General features: G+C 40.9%; 2 protein-coding genes across 9 annotated transcripts in view; one reads left to right on the top strand and one right to left on the bottom strand.

The window, feature by feature from the left end:
- The window catches only part of LOC126457234 (protein PALS2), a 341,045-nt gene extending 330,960 nt beyond the window's left edge, over nucleotides 1-10,085 (bottom strand). Inside the window, exon 1 of one of the 3 annotated variants that reach the window (XM_050093366.1) lies at nucleotides 9,955-10,085. In XM_050093366.1, the coding sequence (XP_049949323.1) occupies nucleotides 9,955-10,072 (118 nt within the window). In that variant the 5' untranslated portion in view covers nucleotides 10,073-10,085. Of the gene's footprint in view, nucleotides 1-9,409; nucleotides 9,562-9,954 lie in introns of those variants that run through there. The other 2 variants (XM_050093364.1, XM_050093365.1) reach the window with 2 other exon arrangements.
- Nucleotides 10,086-10,917: 832 nt separating this feature from the next.
- Nucleotides 10,918-23,017, top strand: part of LOC126457236 (nuclear pore complex protein Nup93-like) — a 225,671-nt gene continuing 213,571 nt past the window's right edge. Inside the window, exons 1-5 of one of the 6 annotated variants that reach the window (XM_050093373.1) lie at nucleotides 10,921-11,010; nucleotides 11,220-11,272; nucleotides 11,364-11,404; nucleotides 20,383-20,556; nucleotides 21,542-21,722. In XM_050093373.1, the coding sequence (XP_049949330.1) occupies nucleotides 20,387-20,556; nucleotides 21,542-21,722 (351 nt within the window). In that variant the 5' untranslated portion in view covers nucleotides 10,921-11,010; nucleotides 11,220-11,272; nucleotides 11,364-11,404; nucleotides 20,383-20,386. The other 5 variants (XM_050093372.1, XM_050093369.1, XM_050093370.1 and 2 more) reach the window with 5 other exon arrangements.

A 23,017-nucleotide genomic window follows, 5' to 3' on the forward strand; every position in this document is an offset into this window, starting at 1 on the left:
CCGATTCAGGTGGCACTGCGGTAAAGCACTGGACTCGCATTCGAGAAAACAGTGGTTCAAATCCCCGTCCAGCCAACCAGATGTAGGTTTTCTACGATTTCCCTAAATCGCAAAATGTCGGGATGTTTCGTTTGCAACGCCTTGTCATCGACAGAGCTTTGAACCTTTCCTTCCCTCACTTGCACGATTTCGTTTGTAATGAGTGTTTGTAATCAGTTCTACGATAGAGAGTGCGACACGACTCATTTATGAAATGCTGTATTGGGCAATGATTTGGTAGTAAGTCAACTCTTACATTGTAAGCTCATTTAATATAACACGATCGCCATAAATGCAAAATACCTGTTCGAGGTCAATTACGATCCCAAAACAAAGTAGTCTCTCCAGAACTTATAGTACCCTACCATTTTTATCAAAACTGCCATGCATCATAATCAGACTCTATTAAATTGATAAAACCAGAGAATCTTAATTAATTTGTGTCGAGAGACGGAAGTACGAGTACTGATAAGGTTAGCGCCAAAATTGTCGTATTTAACCACTAGAATTCCACATTAATTTAGTTTTCTGGATGATTACTTAAATGAGTAGTTCAGAGTCCTATTGAACCGAGTGAAGCTTCGCAGAGCAGAGACGGTAGTGCCACTGTCGAGCCATTAGTCCCGAGGGGCTACGGTTCCTTTTCCAAGTGCACGTGTCCCACGACCGCCGAGGGAGACTAGACGCCACGTAGGAAGCTGCTAGGCCCGGCGTATTGTGTGTCAGCAGAGACCCGCCGGATGACAATAGTACTTGCGTCCTAAGTGACGAGAGGCAACGAGTAATAAAAGACTGTTTTTAAAATGGCGCGTCCACCGGCGCCAGGCCTGAATCATGAATTTTTCCCGTAAGCTAACAGCAATAGGGTGTGCAGAGGTTTAAAGAACTAAGCTCTGCAGGATCCGTGCATTCTGGGAAATGCTGGGCAAGGGACAGTTTAGAGATAAGATCTAAGAGGTGGAATGAAAACAGGCCGTTCTGCAACTTTGTGTTTGGCGCTGTGCCACCATCAGCCATCGGGCTGGCCAACGTAATGGAGGTTGTTGGTTTTTGCTAAGAAACTGTAAGAGCAGCCACCATTGGTTAACATAAATAAATTCTGGAGTGGGAGTATGGAGCTCGCCTTTGCGTATCTGGGGGAAGCCTTATTGGCTGGAACAAGGAACAGTACAGACTGTGGGAGTCAAATGCTGCTTGTTTCTGAGCTGCAGCGCTAAAAATCCCCACTGTTGATTAATCATATTAAAACTGAGCATGGGAGGGAGACTGCTGCCTTGCTAGAACGTATCTGATGGGTTGGCACTTAGAAGAACCACTGTCATTGGCGATAATTTTCATGCACAAGGCTCACACTCACAAAGTAAGAGTAAAAATTCACTTCTTTCTGGGAGTGCCCAGTAGAACTCTTTCATCCGAGACTCGACAGGGGGCACTTTGTGCAGGAGATGGACTTCGACTCTGGGCTCTGAAGGAGAGCAGCCTTCGATGCAGGACAGATGACTTAGAGTCTTGTAGCCATCACAACAGGCAGGCACCGGTAGCTTTTAAGAACAGTGAGAAACAGCAGCGTTCACAGGCCGAGCTGTAGTATGTATGTGAAGGCTTCAGATCCATGTTAGGACTTCCACATTTTTATTTCAATTACTCTTATTAGCAATTGCAGGCTCTACATATGTCCATTCAACGCAGTAGGTGCGTGCATGATTCCTTTTGTTGTTCTTTTCTTTCTTCTAGATTAATAATCGGCAATTATTGTTTGGCTTCCGCAGACTTAGCTGCTTCCCTAAATGCGCTGGTTCAAACTTTCTCATTCCAGATCCCTTATTTGGCCTTTGTCAGGGTGTTGGCAATTTAATTCGATTGTAATCTGTATTGATACTTCATGAATGTCAATCTTCTTTGTTGTTTGTGTTTAACGTGGAGTCTATAAGGACATGTAATAAATAGGGCTTTATAGTGACCATTGTTTCATTCACTAGTTTGATGAATTCTCTGTCTTTATCATCTTTGTTACAGTATCGACTTTTCATGTTCGAGTGTGATTTGGTAAGTCTGGTAAAATAGCAAGAAAAAATGTTTGCTTTGCAAACAACTCACCTTACTTCTCGACATAGTCTCCTTTGAGGGATATACATTTGGTCCAGCGATCCTCCAGTTTTTTTTTTATCCCATAGGAAAAATAGGTTCTGTAAAACTCTGCAAAATACTCATCTGTGTAGCATGATGTGTGTAGCATGCGGCCGGTGGAAAGCAGAGCAAGCGTATCTGTCAACACACAGAAACGAAAGTGATGTGCCACAGCCACGATCATCGCTGGGGTGATGACACACCTGTATGCAATAGCAAAAAACCGCAGCCAGGAGGTAGAGGCGAACACGGAAGTAATGGCGAGGCTGCCGTGTTTGAGAACATTTTCAACCGAGACTGGACGTCTCCAAAAATCAGAAACACCTTCGGTAACATGTGGAAAACCAGTGCTGCTAGAGAAATTCACCCACGAGCAAAGCAGTTGCAGTCACTATCAGTGCCACGAAGAGTGATTACCAGGAAGAAGCTGGTACAGCAGCCGAGTCATCGGGAGCGGTCGTATAGAGTCACAATTTGGCATTGGTGCAGTAAAAAAACTAGAGGAAGTCTGTATAAATTCGACGGAGAAGAACTGAGTTTCCGACAAGTATTTGGCAACAGTTATTTGGGTCTTTCAGTAAGTAATGCAACACATTTTTTTCTGAAAACATGTTAGTTTCATTTACGATTTCAGTACGCCATATTATTCCTCACTCTTTGGGCTACAAACTCTATTTTTCAACATAACCTCCGTTCAACGCACGGCCTTACACCACCTCACTAAGGCGGCCAGGATGTCTACACGGCACCTCTCTACTGGTCGACGTCGGAGCCAACGTGTTGCTGCAGCAATCGCCTGCCAGTCATCCACGTACCGCTACCCACGAAGTGCGTCCATCGTTGTTCATTCGGCCAGACAGATGCAAGTGGCTGCGCGTGCGGTGGGTCGGCACACGGGAGATCGGACAGGTTTGCGCGACTTGTTGCGCTGTTGACCGACGCATCGCCCAACGACTCACCGTGCTTTTGTTCACTGCCAGGTCTCCGTAGACATTCTGCAAGCGCCTATGAATATCTTCGATGCTCTGGTTTTCCACCAAAAGAAACTCAATGACAGCTCTCTGCACCTCCGTCACAGACGCCATTCGGAAGGCTATGTATAGCGCCACCGGAACTTCATGAATGGAGGCTGAAGCGGGAATATTCCACTTGATGTCCCACAACAAATCCCGCATTTTTGAACGGAAGTAGGCCGAGAAAAAAAGTGCGTCGTATTACTTCTTGACCGCCCCTCGTATCTCGAGTTTTCTGCCTGTTAATAAGGAACAAGCTCTGTAGAGTTTGTCTCCAGTAGCAGTGACTAGTAATAGTTGATATTTTCCGTGTCTCAAAATATAGGAGCACTATCACTGTCTCGCACATGTCTTCTATTGTGAATGATGGCATGAGTCGCTCACAAATAATGTTATTTTCTGTGTATCAGAACATACAGAGCAACAAGCGCAGTCTTGCACTTGTCTCCTAATGTGAATAAGGTATCTAACTGCGTAAGTCGCAACGAATGGTTATTAGTATTTTCTGTATGTCAGAGTATACAGAGAAACGAGCACTGTCTCACAATTGTCTCCTATTGCGGTTAGAGTATTTGACTGTGTATGGTCGGAACGAGTTTCTAGCAGAGCGCTTACCTCTGATAGCGAAAGGTAGAACTCAGGAACCAGAAGTTGCTGGAAAGGGCCAACATATAGAGCGATAGAGTGTCATTGTTGATGTACAAAGATATGAGGCCACTGTAAGACACCTCTCTGAATAAGATTGAACTATTGGGAAATAAATTGCTTTTAAGTTGTATACTTAAGTGTTTGCAACCTTATTTACACCCTAAAAAGCCAGCTTCTCCTCTCCGCTCCAAAATCACCTGTGCTAAGCATCACTCCACGAAAGGTAACTTAGTAGACCTCAGCCACGTTGTCGACAACGTCCTGATTGCACCATACAGGCCACAGCTTTGCCCAAAGCTGGCGACAGGGCCTGTGCTGGGACGCGACAATCGTCCCAGTTCAGATCACTCCTTAGTATTATCGTCCAGTACGTATATATGATGTGATGTGCTCAACATGTCCACCACAAATCATGTAACAAGTTAGTATAGGTTCCTTGTCTTTGCTATTGGTATTATATTACATTTATCCACATTTAAAGACAACAGGCATTCATTACACCAATCAGACATTCTGTCAAGATATTTCTGCAATATCTCAGCAGGGTCGAACAACGCAACTTTACTGTAGAGAACAGTTAATCATCTTGTAGCAATGATGATAAGATCTTACAAATCGTTTCTGAATGTTGATAACAATGGAGGTCCTGTTACGCTTCCATGGAGCACACCCGGTGTACTTCCAACTGTGTGGAGTACTCACCGTCTGGTATAATGTCCTGTGTTCTGTCAATCAAATATTCCTGTGTTTCAGCACTAAAATCGGAGGGCCAATGCGCTGCTGATTGTTACGGGCATTCTCATCAGCTGCAGCAAAATAGCACTACGACTGCGGCCTCCACAGCTGCGGCCTCACTTTTTTATCAATCTAAAACATGAATGTGTGTGTGTGTGTGTGTGTGTGTGTGTGTGTTGTGTTACATCCGAAGGCTTGTGTTACGATCCGTTGTGAAAGAATTTATGAGAACAGCGAGTGGACGTCCGCGCCTGTATTATGGAAGATGTGTAGATGTGTAATTGTAGGTGCTGGTAATCGTGCGAAAAACACCCACAGTAAGTGCTTTGTAAAATAATCTTGCTTAGAGCCAGAGGAAAGATTATCACGCTTTAGAAATTCCGTCGTAAATATCTTGCGCCTTAGAACGGCTCTTGGTTGCTGACCACAGTACGAATTAACGCTGCTTACGGCAGCCACATACATCCTCCTTGGATCAAAATGTATCTTCCACAACTGCTGTACGCACAAGATTTATTTTCATATTTGGCCTAAGTAAAGTGTATGCGTCCACCTACATTTTTAGCAATTCTGGATCAGTCTTCGGGTGATCCACCGCAGGAATTCGACGTCTTATATGCAGGGGCTTCAGAAAGAAAAAATAGATTTCTATTGTTTATTACCGACATAGTATGCAAGACAGAAACACATTACGCATGCCACTGGAGACAGAAAGTTCAGTTTTATGTTCGCACAGACACTATACCATACACTCTACATGAACACCATGCGTTGCTCGAGAAACATCGAAACGGTAATCCATTTCGTTCCAAACACGAATCAACAGGACCCTGTTTATTTAATCGACAGCTTCAACAATTCGGTTTCTCGGCTCTTGAAGAGTAGCTGCCACAGGAGGACAAAAAATCTATCTTTTATATGCCTCCAAAGAAGAAAATGGCAAAGTATGAGGTCTGGCGACTTGTGAGGCCCAAAGCAATGAGCAAGATCTTGTTGCCCACTCTTCCAGTCCAACGTTGTGGGATGCTGTTGTTGAGATAACGCCGCACCTCAAGGTGTAAGTGAGGAGGGCGCTGTCATGCATAAAAATGAGACCATTGGAATCTTCGTGAAGTTGAGGAAACCACCAATTTTGCAACACTTCCAGGTATGACATTCCTGCAACAGTTTCCTCCGCAAAAAAAAAAAGAAAGGCCCATAAACTTTATAAACAGAAACACTTTAAAACACATTCCGTTTCGGTGAGTCTCTTTCGTGTTCGACGACAACGCCAGGATTTTGTGACACCCCAAATTCTTACGTCACGGCGATTTCTTTTACCCGATCGATAATACGTCGATTCGCCCGAAAAGATGCGTCGTTCGGAAAAGTGCCCTCTGCTATGTGCTGGAGAACTGAAATGCAAAATTCGCACCTGCTGTTATGGCCGCCGGGATCCAATTCCTGCAGCAATTGTAACTTGTGAGGCACCATATGCAGGCATCGCTTCACAACACGCTACACTATAGTGGCCTGCCCATACTGACTTCCGAGGGCTTCGTAGTGAACGCATCTTGGACACCCCTCGACATTTTCATCAGACGTGGGTGGCCGACCACTGCTCTTCTCTTTGCAAATGCAACCAACTTCCAGGAATTTTGTACGCCAGTCACAAAACCTACTTTAGCAGAGGCGGTGTCTTGCTGAATCGACGGCGCAAAGCACGTTGCACAACAGTGGATTGACTTCACGAGCCGGCCGGAGTGGCCGTGCGGTTCTAGGCACTACAGTCTGGAGCCGAGCGACCACTACAGTCGCAGGTTCGAATCCTGCCTCGGGCATGGATGTGTGTGATGTCCTTAGGTTAGTTAGATTTAATTAGTTCTAAGTTCTAGGCGACAGATGACCTCAGAAGTTATGTCACATAGTGCTCAGAGCCATTTTCTTTGAATTCACGAAAATTCCAACATACTATAGTATTTCTCTTATGGTGTAGTCACCATGTTGCTACAAATACACACCAGCGCAGCTGTATCAAAACTTTGAACTTTCCTCTATGTAGTGATATGCGCAATGTGTTATAGTTTGTCTACAATAAACAACTGAAATCTGTTCATTCTTTTTGAATTATCCGATACTTAAATAATGCATTTTCTCGATTGAGTTCAAACTGCATACAGCCAGCCACTCTGTCGTTTCCAGGAAATGGTGGAAACCATTTTGTGCTAAATATGGATTGAAGAGAGGGGGATCCGTCACCTCTCATTTGAATTTTTCAAAAAGTTGCTGAGGTGATACGTCACCACGGTTTCTGGCATTATCGTGCAGCATCACCACGTCTGCCGGCAGCATGCTCCTACGTTTATTCTGAATGGACCTGTTTATATTTTGTAGTGTCCCACAGAATACGCCTCTAAATCAACAAACAAAAGCATATTTATGCGCAACAATTTACATTTTTTTTGAGGATGGTAAATTACGTGCTCTTGAACCAGGTGTCAATGCTCTGCAGGTCTATCTGTTTTTCATTAGAATTTGCTGGCGTTGCAATTTTGCTGAATGCAACAGCATCACCTATGGTCAAGTCAAAGGAGTTTCCGACGTTATACACCAGAAATCAGTATATACGTGAATAATAACGGCTATAGAACATTTCCTTGGAGTGCTCTAGAACTTACTTTCACACATGTTCGTTTTATTCCGTTAAAAACGACGCGTTGAGTTCTGTCAGCTAGAAAGTCCTGAATCAAATCTCACAGATGGTCCGATACTCCATAAGTTCATATTTTGCTTATATTTACTTTCTAGATGAGAGACGTGGGTAATTGTTCACCTTTTAGTATAATGTGCCTCATTTTCAACAATCTTTCAACAAGAGGATATATTATTTCGCAGTAACAATTACTGTCTCTGCCTCCTAGCGACTGGCATGAGAAATTTTAGTGTCTGAATCTTCAGAGTGACGACAACGATGAGTTTCAGTGCAACGTGTCTCATTGCATATGGTATCGTCTCAGTATGAACGGTGCCTTGTAAGCGGTCCGAAAAGATTATTTTATCGTTCTAGAGGTGACCTGTAAGAGGTCAACTTTCACAATTTCAGGAGTGATTTATGCACGCACTTGCGACTGTGCATTGTCACTGAAAAGCTAAACAGTGAAGATATAGTTTTTTTCCAAATTGATACTATATAACACAAAACAACAGTGAAAGGTTTCTCAAAAATACACAAAACAGCAGTGAAAGGGTCACATTCTACTTATCCCAAAAGACACTAGCCATTACTTTTCCTGGGTACTGCACAATTCTACTTCTTTATCCTCCTTCGGTGATCTTGTGCGATGCCATTTCATTTACCGCCTTTTCAGTTCATGATCAAAGATATGAACGCCGGTCTCATTTTACGTCACACTATTTGCTTGTGGCTCAACTCCCTCCAGCTCCAAGCAGTGTAGCACAAGAAGTCGATGTTTAACCGTTTTCCATGTCTAAGCCTGAATTAATATTTCACTAGACACACGTTATAGAGATTCATAGTGTTGTTTGGCGCCGAGGTCTCCATTTTCCCGTCAGCACTACCCATGGATCCCTATAACCCGCCCTCCCCACCTCTACACCGCCACCAATACGTATTTTTGTTTTGAAAAATTGTTTCACCATCAGTCTGTCTTTAGCTACAATCTAAAAGTCTGAATTTTGCTGTCTTTTCATGGATGATGAAGATCTTCTCCTGCTACTGATTGGGAGCAGAGTTACAAAAACTTCATTTAATTTTTCAGCAACTTTTGGTTTGGGTGTTCACAATCTCAACGTGAGCTTCAGTGGAGGAAAAAAAAAAAAAATACCGGCAGCATCGAAGTACTCGTTTCTCCCAAGGCTCATCTCTCAAATGAACAGCAAGAACACTAGACAATTGAACGGTGCTGTACTACGAATAGTATTACCTGACATTCCGTTTTCGGGGATTTAAATACTACAAACGGTAACTATCTTCGGAAGAAGAAGGAAACAAAGTAAGTTCAGATTACTTCTGCGATTGGTTACTAAAATCAATATAGACCATTTTCAGGTAATTAATATAACGCAATGGACGACTATAATTAACAGTGATAACAGCTGTAATTTTGTCTTATTATTTCTTTTACACTATACATGGTTCTAATACTTTCTTTTAAAAAATCACAAATTTTATTCATTATACTGTCCTGCAAACCGCACCATACGTTATTGTACGCAGCACTGGTAACATGGTCCCGAATACTTGCAACACTTTTTAACGTGAAAACTCACCACCGGTTTTGTTTGTAAACACTGCGCTACTTAGTATCACACGCACGTGAGTGCCTTATACTGTGTTTCTTGTAGGAGGGTGATTAACAGGACGATGAAATGACTGTCGCTTAACTACTTCTTTTGAATGAAGCTGTTGCACTATTCAGTCTGCTTAATTAGATAATTTATAACGCAAACTCTGTATTCCATTGTTGGTAAAACGCTGTTTGAAATCATGAAGGTAGTGTTTCAAACATGAGGTTCTCCGCGAACAGCGAGCTTGAAAGAGCGCAGTAGGGTGGGTCGGGCACAGTGTAAGATCAATACCGTACGCATTATCAACAGGTTGTCAATATGCTCACATTACTCACAGCTGATCAGAAATATTTCCTCTACTTACTTAACTAAAAAAAAAAAAAAAAAATCAAACAGAGTCTATGAGTGTAACGAAGCTACGGTGAAAATAAATTTACGACGAGTGTAGCACAATAATCAGCCTTTCTGGAAATGAAAAAGAGGATTTCGGCAACGAGTACTATATTATGGTTTGAGAATAAGATGACAGCAAAAAATAATTATCGTTCCTTAAGACTTACCGTTGTCTATCGGTTTACCTAAACCCATCTGTTCCATGCTGGCCAAAAGCTCGCGACGCTCAACATTTTCTGTCCTTCCAAACAACACCATTTTCACGAGCTGCTACCTCTTAAGCATCGAACAGCGTCTCGAGACACACAACACGCGAGAAACGTATCCTTTAAATCCACTGCTGTTGCTGCTCCCCCCCTTCTCCACGCGCCCGCTGCTGGACAGTAACCAATCAAACGGCGCATACCTTTTTCAAAATCCAATGAGACCTGTGGGTCGTATCCCGCTGAAACTGCAGTAGTCCCTTACTTTTGCTTTTATAATATCTTCACAAATTGTGCAAACCTAGGCAAACAGATAGTTACGCACAGAAAGAAACATGCAATATATGTTGTTTTAAGTGGTTATACGGTAGTTCAGGCATAATGAACGCCAGATCTATTTACCTTAGGCACACGGTCAAAACGCAATAATCGTAAGAGGGATAGAAAGAATAAAATACATTAAATTTCTAAACTAGAGCTCGTTGCTACCGAGGAGCGATTAAACTCACCGATTCCAGTTCTGCTCTGAAATCCACGCACACTTGATTGACTTCTACCGCATTGCAGAACGATTGTATCAAGGAGTACACCATTATTATCGTCTGGCATTTTATGACAAAATTTCATGACGCCGTTGTTCCCGTATTGATTATCACTTTATGCATTACATTTAAGTTATAGCCTATTGCTTTTTTTTGCTCTTTTACAATGGCACATCAGAAACTTTTGCCATTGAACTTTACTACAAAATAACTGAACGTCTTTGGTGGAATTATGTTACATTGTACCTTGTGTTCCACTTTAAAATAAATAAAACTAGATTAACTCAAACTACATTTCGGTTCCAGTCTTTGTATGCAGCTAAACACTTATTTAATCGATCACAGAGAATCGAAAACATTTATTAAATGTGCAGCCATGCCAGAAAGCTTTGTATCCATTCATCTTCGGGTATTATACTACCTCCGCCGAGAGAAATATATCTACTGCGCGAATAAAATGCACAACCTGTATCTTCTACTATGACGCGTCGCGTTATCTGTCGTTTGTGAAGAGAACTAAATGTCGGCAGAGCCTTCTAAATCCAGTCGTTCACCACACCATTTACATTCTGTAAATTTAGAAAATGATGAACATATTTGCATATTTGGTGCGGAACGGCAGCATTGGCTTTTAAGAACCGCAGCGTAATCACCAAGCGCTGTTGAACGTGACTGACCATATCATTATTGTCACCGTATTAAAAATATTATTTCTGGTATTTTCAAGTTATATGTCTAAATAAATGCAGTTTTTAATAGCAGGTCGTTATATTGTTTGTAAGCTATGATCCATTACAACTAACATTTGTTAGAAATAATTATCTCAAAAAGTTGCAAGAAATCACGATTCTGTTGAGTGGCGCGTAGAGTCGATAGAAATATAATCAATGGCAAACAACAAATCCAGAGATATAAATACTCGACTTCAATGTTTGCCGGGAAGAGCGAGTTGCAGTACTTGTTTGAGTTTAGAAGGTGTTCCGTTATTTGATTGTGCTTGAAGCTGGACAAGAGTTGTAAAGTGTGTGTGTATACGTGTATATAAGTATTTTTATTCCAAAATTCAATGTTTGTTAAACCACTTCGGCGTTTAATGTTTTAAGAGTATCAAAGTGCCAAGGAACACGTTCGTTTGCTGCTTGCAATACTTTTTCTAATTGAGTTTTCAGTTTTGAAATCAGACATTATTCGCAGTAGGCCTAACTGAAATTGCCGGTGTTCCTGATTCACAGATTCTATACACCAACAGGAAACTACTGGTCAAAACTACTTGTGTCTGTTAGAGGTGAACATTAATTCCTTGATATGTTATTGAAATGAACTACTTATAGATTGGAACACTTGTTGAATAAATATTTATATTTGTTCAAGTAAAGAAGCCTTTGGTACAGAAGTCACCAGCGAGTACAACAATAAGGTAGGTAGAAATAAAAAAAAAGAAAGTATTAGAAACTAAAATTCTTAAATATAGCCCATAGGTTGATACAGTCTGTAATTGGTGAAGTAATATTCATTACTGTAAATAAGTATACCCTATTTTGAACCCAAAATGCGTTATTCACACCTTTGTTAGTTTACCACAATGAGAACTAGCTTAAAATTAGTCACGTACAGCTCACTTAACACGTTTAGGAGATCTGTTTTAGCGGTTGTCATATCTTTAAAATGGATGTAGTGTCATGTAGGAAGCATCAAAGAATATAGCAGGTAAACATGATACGAATGCCTTGATAACTCAGAAAAATACTGCCACGACCTTCCCTAAGAGCTTTGTATAGGCCTATTTAAATTCTCAAGGAAGCTTAATTTTTATGTGGTAAACTACTAATGTTTAAAAATCACAGAGAGCAATCTTATAATTTCGTTTCATGATCTCTGCAGCAACTAGGGAGGCTACCTGTCAATGTCATCTGTTAGCACAAAGCAATGTTTTTAAGGCTGTAGGTATATTTTTCGTCACCCATGGTTTCTATTTTACTGGTATCTTTAAAGTGTTCTTTTGGTTGACAAAGTAATTACAATGCCTACGTGGAGTGTTATACTCAGCCTCTATAATTACAGGTACTATAAGCAGTATGACATAGAACACGTAGGTACTGTGTAAATACTGTAGTATAACACCATCTAATCTTGAGAGACATTATAACATATTGTAAACTGTTTGTTTATATAATGGGTACCAGCAGTTGCATGTACAGGAGGTACAGTCATCTTGCATCTCTGTTTAAGATTGTGTAGCATTATGAACTAAACTAATTGGGGTCATATTAGGAACATGCTTTGGTTAGTTCACATTTAGGGTGAGGTTAGTTGTGTATGTGGTCTCGGTGTGCATGGGTGTGTTGAAAATAACCAAAAGATAGTGAATGAATGCAGTCATTTGGTGTGGTTTCTCAACAGTTTAGGAGATTTGTGTTTCAGATAAAATGTCCACAAGATCTAAGATTCGGCAAAAGTGTAGTTACGGTTTCCCTGTGTCTTTTATTGCTCGCTGCAGTCAGTAACTGCATTGAATTGTTGGAAGTAAACATGACAGATCAACCAATTTTTGTGTTGAGATTTCTTGGCTTCGTCAACTCACAATCAAATTACCACAGTCCAACCTAACCTCGGGCTGGGACTTCACTACAGGTCGGTCTTTCGCTATATCAGATTTTCTGTACACTCTCAATATGTAATACAAAAATGGTCAGCCACCTCCCACCATGCATCGTGCAGTACACTGTAACTTCATTTTAGAAATTTCTTTTTTACTGTTAAAAAAGTTCATAAATGGTGTTACATTCTGTTGAGTATGGTGTGGGAAACCCAAAGAAATTAGCAAATGGGGCTTGTCAGAGAGAGAATATATTCTACTAAAGAGGGTTTTTTTATTTTTTATTTTTTTTAAAGAACTGCAATCAGTGCAACTGTCCATAGCATTTTAGAATTAACATCTAGTCTAATCATATCCCAATATGGGATAATCCCATAGATTACTATTCTCCAATGCTACAACCTGTGTGATTTTGGTATCTGTGACTAACTAATCTGACTAAAATTATTTGATACTTTGTGCTTTATAACAGAGTTGATCAAATCTAACCTCTCAGTATCATATGCATACTGTCAAGTATTGTCATTGTGCTGCGTCACTTGGAATTGAAAGACGTAGCTCACATGTTAAATTTTATATGTACATTTCGTGTTACATATAAACAAACATATAAAATAAGTTTTAATATATTTGTTAATACGGTGTATCTGTTACCAGTCATTGGCAATTGATTCACTGGAACACTATTATTCTTGGCCTTTCGGATATCATAAAGTAAGAGGCTGAGCTGCTCCATAAATATCCCCTGTAAAATACTTCATCTCAATGAAAGTCATCAATATGATAAAATTCCACCCATCTGTTTGACCAGTGATGTCACCAGTGTGGCGGAAACGACCACTGACATTATCTCCAATATGGTGCCTATGACATCATTGCGTAAACACAACAACAAACACTAAAATACATTAAAAAACAACAAACACATCTTTCTCCAAAAATATAACTAAACCAATGGGACCAGCACAGGAATTTGGATGTTTTTGGGTGGGGATAAACTAAATATAAACACATACAAACACAAACAACAATCCCAAACCAAACAAAATGACGACAAAATGACAACACAAAATTCCCAAATTCCACTACACTCACAATATCCTCAGGAATTGGTCACTTCCCTTCACCTACAAAGCTCAACCACAATTGTCAGTACCACAAAAGAAAAACCGACAACTCCAAAAATAACGATATCTCCACAACTATTGATACCACAAAACCAACAAAAATTGGAATCAAACACTTCCCTTGACATATAGAGGCCAAAAGCAGCTCACAATACCAAAACACACACTTCTATGACAAAAATTGAAATTGGACACTTCCCATGAACTGTATGGCTCAAATAAAACTGACGATACCAAAAACATTGAAATTGAGTACGTCCCCTAAGATACAGAAATCAACCACAAGTGCCAATACCAGAATGTCAACCACCAACAAATGCAGTAAATAACACCGACCCAACAACACATAAAAACCCCACCAAACATCATAACACACAAACAATACACCCAAAAAAACGACTACTTACCACAAAAAGTTCGGTGCTACGCACTAGGTCATCCACCACACACACACACACACACACACACACACACACACACACACACACACACACACACACAACAAAAAGTAAATGAAACTTGATCACACACTACAACTCAAAAACAACTGCAACAAATCAGATCCTTCGCAACATAATCAATCATAGAACAACCACCGGCCCCCGCCCGAGCCGCAGGCCCCCACCCTCACAAAACAACCGTAACTTACCACCCTCGGCCTATACATTTTACTAATATCCCACAAAAAAAAAAAAAAAAAAAAAAAAATTGCGAAAAATGCAATAGTTCTCAGGGGAGCTCGCCCACCGGCAATACTCATCCAAACGAGATTGAAGGTTAGAAGTGCGCTCTTCCCCCTCCCAATAACTGACTTAAATGCCCCCAAAACACCTCTATTGTATTAGTGCGATCTCCAATCTTGTAATTCTTGAATTATAAACTATGGTTGACAACTAAATGATCATAACCCCTCTGGCCCACCCCCTATAAGGAAAAAAAGCATCAGGAACTACTGTACTCCCCTCCTCTATATACTCCTCAATTAACCCCACCAATTCCCTCTTCGTACGCTCCTCCAAAACCCTGAAAACACACTCTGAATACACCCCCCCCCCCCACCCACCCAGAAACAACGGGCCCCCACACCCATAAACCAACTGGAGACTTACCCTCCCGTATTTCCTCTTCCCAGACTGCAACTCGTCGACCTCAACCACCACCCCAGGCCCACTCAACTCACTCCTGTACTTAATATATTCGGAACAAACTTCCCTACAAAATGAAAACTAGTCTAACATTGTCCTCTCACTCACACCAGTCTCACATGCACGGCTTTGGCAAAAATGTAGCAGTGAGATGGCACCAAATACAGAATTAACAAGATAATGAATGATATGTAGTAAATTACAAGTTTCTTCTATAGTAGGCACTTTTAGTGTCAGGTGGTAGGGGGTTGAGTGTGTCGATGACACTGAGGGCTGTGCCAGCGGTAGCAGAGCTACTGGTAGGTTCATTCAAGTCTGCTGACAGCCCTCAGTGGAGAAGCCTGACAAAATTTGTCTGCCAACTTATGAAGGGGATGGCTGTGTCTTTTGCAGGGAACTCTGCCAGCAATTTTTGGGTATGGGTAAGGTAAAACTGGGTTTCATGAGCCGGGGACTGGCTAGTGTCATCAGCATACCTCTTGTACCATAAACTGTGTGTTTACATGAGAGTCTACTGTTAAGCACAGCAGTTTTTGGAAAATGAGGCCCCTGGGCTTCATTGCTTGGACCGTGAGGAAGGTACACAACTATGTAAAAGAATACTCAACCTCAAGATGTGCTACAAGCTGATAGGTGAATGGCTGTTGAGATAAGTCTGTAGCAGACAACTCTGCGACACCTGCTGCCCCCTCCCTCTCACAGTTCTTTAAGGCTTGCTCAGGCATGCGGGGCTCTGTCTGGATCGACATTTGTTTCAGTAGTGGATTGTAGGAGCCTTATGGAATGACCTCAGTTCACATTTACTCTTGCCAGGGACCAGTGTACTTGCCGGTATTACCTTTACCCATCTAACGGAGAGCTAGGTTGGCCTGTCCATCGTAGTAGTTTCATAATTATAACAACAGGGCACTAGTCTGTCATAACACCTTCATTGAAAAGGCATTGGATGGTCCTGCCGTGTCCTTAAAAAGTGTTAAACGACAATGTAATGTAACAATTTTAGTCAAAACTGCAATGTCAAACCAATTATCTGAGCTTCTGGGATGCAAGACATTATGCGGTTACTTTGCTGTGACTAAAGTGCCTAACACCCATAACATCTGTAAAGGTGTGGTTACCTGCTCTGATGTAATGGAAATGGACCTTGATGAAACATGCGAAGAATAGAAAAATATGGATGTCAATGAAGAGCAGAAATTTAGGAGGAGAGTCAATGGCACACTGGAAAAACTGCAACATTTATTCTAGTGTTCAACACTTTGTAAGTAACTGAACATATTCTTGCAAACTGTATCCATCTTGAGGTTCGACCATTTGTCCCTAACCCAGTACAATGCTTCAAATGTCAATGATTTGGTTATACCACTATGGAATATAATGGAAGGCTTTGTGTTGAAATTGTGAAGGCTCAGCTCACGAATCAAATGATTATTGTACACTTCCTCTGAAATGTATAAATTGCTCTGGGAATCGCCCAGTATGGAACAGGAAGTGTGAGGTTTATGATGACAAAAGGAAAATTCATGAACTGAAAGGTAAGAGATCCGTGCCCTATGTTGAAGCTAAAAATGCTTACAAAGCTATGCAACCTCCTTTGTTTGCTACTTCTTCTGCATTGGCCCTTAAGAAGCCCGTCACTATAGTCTGTTTAAAAGTACTTCATAGTTGACATCTGCCACCTGGTGCTGCAGTGTTGCCACATCAGATACCACTCAGTTAAAGGTGACACACAAATATGGCAGATAACTTCACAAGTGCTGCAATGCTGTTCATGTAATGCTGAGCAATTTCGGAAGCTGCTGCCAAAAGGTATGGCAGGAATGTGAGGTGCTTTGTCCACAACTGACTTTAAATGACCAACGACTGAACTGTGGCAGCCAACGCATTTTGTAGCCCAGAATTTACAATCGTGTCCTAATGTAATCACAGCCTCTTGATGTGCAATGTGTCTGAGAAGTGCAATGTGTCTGAGAAAACAGCAATCAGCAACCTGTAGCAGAACTATTAATCACACTCGCTTTGCATGATGTGATTAAAGCTGACCTGTGCAAGCAAACTCTAGACAAAAAAAAATTCCAGCACTAAAAGTGAACTGTAACACTGCACATTTGCTACGTGAGCTGATGCGATACTGAGTTGTGAGCAGTCCTGGTTGGGACTCACATACAGGTAAACAGGTGCCACAGGCAGATCCCACACGGATGAAGAATGATAGGAAGAAAACTAAGGGCAAATAAGAAAGCGAATATGATGATGAAAATGATGCGATAAAGATTAAAAATAAAAACATTATATTAAAATGAATTAATTGAAAATAATAATAATAATAATAATAATAGTAATAATAGTCATTTTAATAAAGATTTAAAAATAAAAAATAAATATTGTCACCCAACTTGATTCAAACCCCACAACCTTCTCCATCTCAAACTGCAACTTTACCACTGTGCTACAGAATCCCTTTGCATTAAACTGTTACACTTATTTATGTCTAGAATGAATTGCAGCTATCATTTGTTGTTGTTTTCAAAAAGTTCACTTTAAGGCTATGTCACATGATGTTTACCACTACAAGCTGATCTCTTTTATGATGATGGTGATGGCTGAATATGTGGTGACAATAATTGAATATGTGAAGTCAAGAGCTTGACAGCTTTGTATCTTGTGCTAAAGAATGCAGTAGTGTTTGGCTATTGGTATGTACGAAATGTGCATTATTTCGATGCAAGTATTTTGTGTGTGTTGTCGGGATGTGTTTATGTGTGATGGCGGACCCAGGATTTGAGACCCAAACACAAGAAGAAGAAAAAAAACCAGACCAGGAATTGGAAGTGAAATGACTATTTGTTGTGGAAGTTTGTCAATGGTGAACAATTTGGGCATGACATTGAGCACTCGGATTGGAGGAAGATTCCTTCAGCGTGTGAAGTGCCAACTATCAAGTAATTTTAATCAGACGATAAGTGTGATGCCTCCACACAATCCCAGACCACAGATTCAAGTAAGAGTACATGCATTTGTCAGTGTACCTATGGGGGTGAAAAGCTACACTTGAACCCAAAATCATTTGGAACCTGTCTGCGACGAATTTGGAATCTCATCCACACACCACTGCACACCATCAGAAGCCCACTAAGCCATCCCCTCTACTCATGTAGTGGGGTGGTGTTCAATCTTCCATTATCCGTGTGGAAATTGCAGTCGGCTGTGTGTGGCCAGAGACACTGCTTTGAGACTTGCGTATTCATTATGCTGTGCTTCATCATCTGTGCCCTGCAGCCAAAGGCAAGCTCCTGTCTTGTTTTACCCAGATCTGGTTTGATGGACAGTACCCCATGATTTGGAAGGAGGCAATCTTAATTCCAATATGGATACCAGTTAAGGATTGTACTGACCCTAACATTTACTGAAGTGTGGGCCATACCAGTTGTATGGGTAAGACTCTAGAGCGCATGATCAACTGGCACCTCAAATCCCGAGGACAACTTTGCCACACTCAGTGCGGTTTCAGGCACTACTGTTCAGCCCTTGACAACTTAATTCTACTGGTGATGGCATTACAGGACTACTTCTTACACTGAAACCATTTCGAAAGCATATAATACCACTTGATAATAAAACATCCTTCTCAAACTTCACCTATGAAGACTATAAGGATGTCTGCCACTTCTTATCCAAACCTTCTTCAAGGACCAGTGCTTTCGATATTTTGTTGGTGGTGCCTTGTTAGATTACTGTGTCCAGGAGAGTGGAGTCCTCCAAGGCAGTATACACAGTGTCACACTGCTTGCAATTGCTATCAGTGGCACCTCTATAGTCAGGAGCTCTGTTAAATGCTTTTTGTGTGTAGATGACTATGTAATCTTATGCTTATCATCTGATCTTACAATGGCAAGTGCAGCTGACCTTCAGGAGGTTGGAAGTTTGGACTAATAAAGCTAGATTTAGATTCTCACCAGAGAAGACTGTGTGTGTCAATTTCAGCCATGCCTGTCTAAGTTTTAACTCACTAGAGCTCACAGTGAGGGGACAATATTTTAATTTTAAGGGCACTGTGCACACTGTGCGTTTCTTGGGTCTATTACTTGGCTGGAAATTAACCTGGCACCCATACCTGAGAGACCTGTAAACAAAAGGGCTTCAAATAATTGAATATTTTGAAAAGCCTCAGCGGAAAGGCAAGGGGAGCTGACAGGTACCACCTCTTGTAGTTTTATGGGGCATTTGTCTGATCACAGATTACAGTAGCATGGTTTATAGATCAGCCTGTGTTTCCTACCACAAGATGTTAGGCGCTTTCCACCATGACAGCATTTAGATATTGGCTGCAACATTTCAGACCATCCAGTTCAGAGTCTGTGTGCAGGGACTGGTGAACCCCTACTCTGGATTTGGCACTGCCTCCCTCAGTCTTTGGTATTTAGTGTGGCAGTCAACCCCAACTGTGAGCTTTAGTTTAGGATTCAGCCCCACACAACCAAGCTGTTCGGAATACATGGCACTGATTGACTGAGGGATACCAAATTGCCAACTTGTCATATTCAGAGGCCAAAAGTGATTTTAAGCTCTATGCAGTACAAAAAATAAATAATAATAATAAAAAAAACTTGTGCTCTATGTTTTTACAGCTCTGTTTTCTTCCATTTTAAGTACATATGGCAGTTTTTTCGTTGGTTATGTGGATGGATCCCGGCAAGAGAATGCCCTCAGTTGGTTATTTGTTTTCCCTGATAGGATTTCAAAGTGTGCGTTCAGGAAGAACTTGCAATTACAGTGCGGAGTTATATGGCATTATGGCAGCACAGGGCTGAATTCACAGGCATCACAGTACAAGATTTCTCTTCTGTTCTGAGTTCCCCTTTAACATACAGTTTCCTCCTATGTCAGGAGGATCACCATTCTGTGAAGTTTGTGGTGCGCCACTTTCAGTTCAGCATATTTTGGCTACACATGTCATATACACTAACATCGGGGAGCCCTCAGTTTGGCTGGAGATCTGCCCCCCACCCTTGCCATCACTGATATCAATGTTACAAGAGTTAGGTAATTTTATGAACTGTCGGACCTCATCCCAAAAGTGTTGGGGAGGGGAGGCAGACTGTAAGGCTTTATAATCTACTCCGCTTGTGGGAACAGCCTTGCATGTCCCTCTCCCCCACGAGTATGGTTCATTGACCATAATGTTTAGTGCCCTGCATCCACAGTCTTCTTTCTCTCAGTAATTCTTGACCAACACCTAGAGAGTGGATCCAGAATCCATCGTCATTTTGTCAAATTATCATACCTATTTCCATCTCAGTGCTATGTGTTAAATATGAGATTTAATATTTTTCTGTTGATGTATACATTCGTAGCTGTAGTACTCTTGCTTCTTTGTAATAAAGTAAAACATTCTTTTGTATTATCACACTTCTTTTCAGTAAAAGGTGACAAATATTTTACAGTTTTAGTATTGTTTATTTCGCAGTGAAATTGTTAAAGCTGTTTTAACATTGTGTAGTTATGTAATTTCTTCTTTGGCTTTCAGCATCATGTCAGAATCAGATTTCAATGATTTACTCCACGCGGCAGAGCAACTGGCAGCTCAGGTTGATGGCACAGGAGAGCTGCCAAAAGTGGATAGGTCATTACGGCAGGTTTTGGATGCATCTACAGAATTGTGGTCCCGTGTTGCACAGAATGGAGCACAGGACATTCAGGCGTAAGTTGTTTGTCAGGTTATTGATTTTGAATCTGTTTAAGTGTTAACGATATAAAAGCAAGGTAAAAATACCATTTGATCATGCATATTTATCTGATGGTATTACTTCAAATCACAGTATATGTATATTACAGCCATGTTTCTGAAAATGTAAATTTTCAACATAATAGCATTAAGCTTACTTAGCCAGGTAATGAGAATATTACATGCATTCAAGAAATGTTAATTGTCACCCATACACTGTCACAGCATCCATAATCTAACATCTTTACTATGGTAACAGCTTCGAAAATACTGTTTTTTACTGATGTGGAGCTGGACCACACTTTGTAAATGTTTATTGTGTATGCTCCCAATAAATGGGGACTGGTGTGATGTAAAGTGTTTTCCAGTGAATTGAACAGCACTCACATAGCACATGTCCACTAATGCGTAGATTTTAAAATTAATATAAAAATCGCAGGGTGATTTCAACACACACATTTCATGTTTTAATAATTTAAGTCTTTCTTAAATATTTTAATAGAGGTCAAAAGAACTAAATATATAGTAAATTTTACCAAATGGTGGACAAAGAACTCCTGTCTATCCTAGTGCAGCAAACCAATAAAGAATATGAAACGAGGGCCCAGCAAGAAAACAATGAAGCTAGTAACAGTTGTCCAAAGGTGGATGGTAAGAAACCCGAAACCAGGCATGGTGTGACTCACATACATCATTGTAAGCCGTACTTTTGGCTGGTTACTGTTTTAATTAGTTACTGCAATCCTTCTAGGCCACAACAACAAATCCTGAAGAGAAGCAGTGTCTAGAAATTCTGTCTTGTAATTTATTAGGGGTCTTCACTGAAATTTCTATATATCTATATTACAGTTTTTGAATCTTGAAATGTCCTATCTTTCTGAGATCTCTGTTCTTCTTTCACTTTCCTAATAGCAGTTTGCTGTTCATACAAAGTGTTGTACTCAATCTGTTTTGTTTTCAGACACTTACTGTTGGGTTCAAAAGGTGTGAACTTGCCTAAAATAACACAAAAGCTTGAAACTTTGAGTTCCAAAACAACAGCTGAACCAATAGAAATTGACGAAGAACCAGATATACACACATACCTTAAGAATACTTTAGAAAATGCAATTTTAACAACAATAGAGGAAAGTAACAAAGCTGTAAGTACAAAAATTAGATACTTTAACTTCTTTTGTTGGTCTGTTGATTCCAGTGTGTTGCCAGAAAAGATTGTTTATCTTACAGAACAAATCTGTCCTTGTTTTGTGTTATTTTGTGATCAGTGAAACGTCCCTTCCACCTATTTCTCCCTCCCTCCTTCCCTCCACCTCTTTCTCCCTCCCTCCCTCCACATACCACCCATCTCCCTGTTCCACACTTCCCAGTTCCTTGTCTTCCCACTTCCTTGCCCTTATCCCTGTTTATGGGCCCGTTCTAGATGAGGGCAGCCTCAAAAATATCATCACACAACTTACTCACCTATTTTTTTATTTTAATGCACAAAAAATGTGTTATTTGTCTTCTCAACAACATTCCCTTAGGATAGAGCAATTAGCAGCCTCATATGGAGAAAATAAATCTCTCTCCTGAATGTGGGACTGGTCATGCAATTCAGCACTGCTACAGTTCATTGTCCAACTGATTGTTCTTCAATGCAGATCCCTCAATACGCTCTCCTACCATGACTGCCATTGCCCGTTGGAAAAGACAAATGATATGCACTGAAGTGAACACTTCTCAACCTGGATACAGTTTTCAAGTCAATCAGTGCCATTGTAACATTAAATGGCTGTGTTATCATCGAGCGCTGTGGCGCATTGGTTAGCGCACTCGGGAGGACGACTGTTCAAACCCGCGCCCGGCCATCCTGATTTAGGTTTTCTGTGATTTCCTTAATTGCTGCAGGCAAATGCCGGGATTGTTCCTTTGAAAGTGCATGGCCGATTTCCTTCCGTAATCCGAGCTTGTGCTCAGTCTCAAATGACCTCGTTGTTGATGGGATGTTATACATTAATCTACTGCTCCTGCTCCTCTTCTCTGTGTTACCACACTGATCCAGCATCCAGAAGGGGCTAGAATGTGATACATCAACATGCATTCCAAAGTCCTAAGGCACCTATGAAGAGACTATGTTCATTGGAGTGAAGAGTCCTACTCTTCAATCAATGGCTGACATGCAGCTCTTCAGTGGTTCATAGCTAACCAATGTTATTCTTGCTGCCTGTAGAGTATTGAGGTTTAAATAAAGGATAGTAAGAAGAGGTTGTGGTGAGAGTTCTAAATTTCATGAACCATTATAAACCATTCCGCAAAATTTACATTAAATGGAAGGCTACCACCAACGTGATTAGATGGAAGATGCCCTACTACAGCACAATGAGTAACAGTTTTCTCCAAACATCATGTTGCTGTACCTTACAGTGGAAGAGAAATAAATCTTTGTCATCCTCTTCAA

This window comes from Schistocerca serialis, chromosome 2, assembly GCF_023864345.2.
Source record: "Schistocerca serialis cubense isolate TAMUIC-IGC-003099 chromosome 2, iqSchSeri2.2, whole genome shotgun sequence".
NCBI lineage: Eukaryota > Metazoa > Arthropoda > Insecta > Orthoptera > Acrididae > Schistocerca > Schistocerca serialis.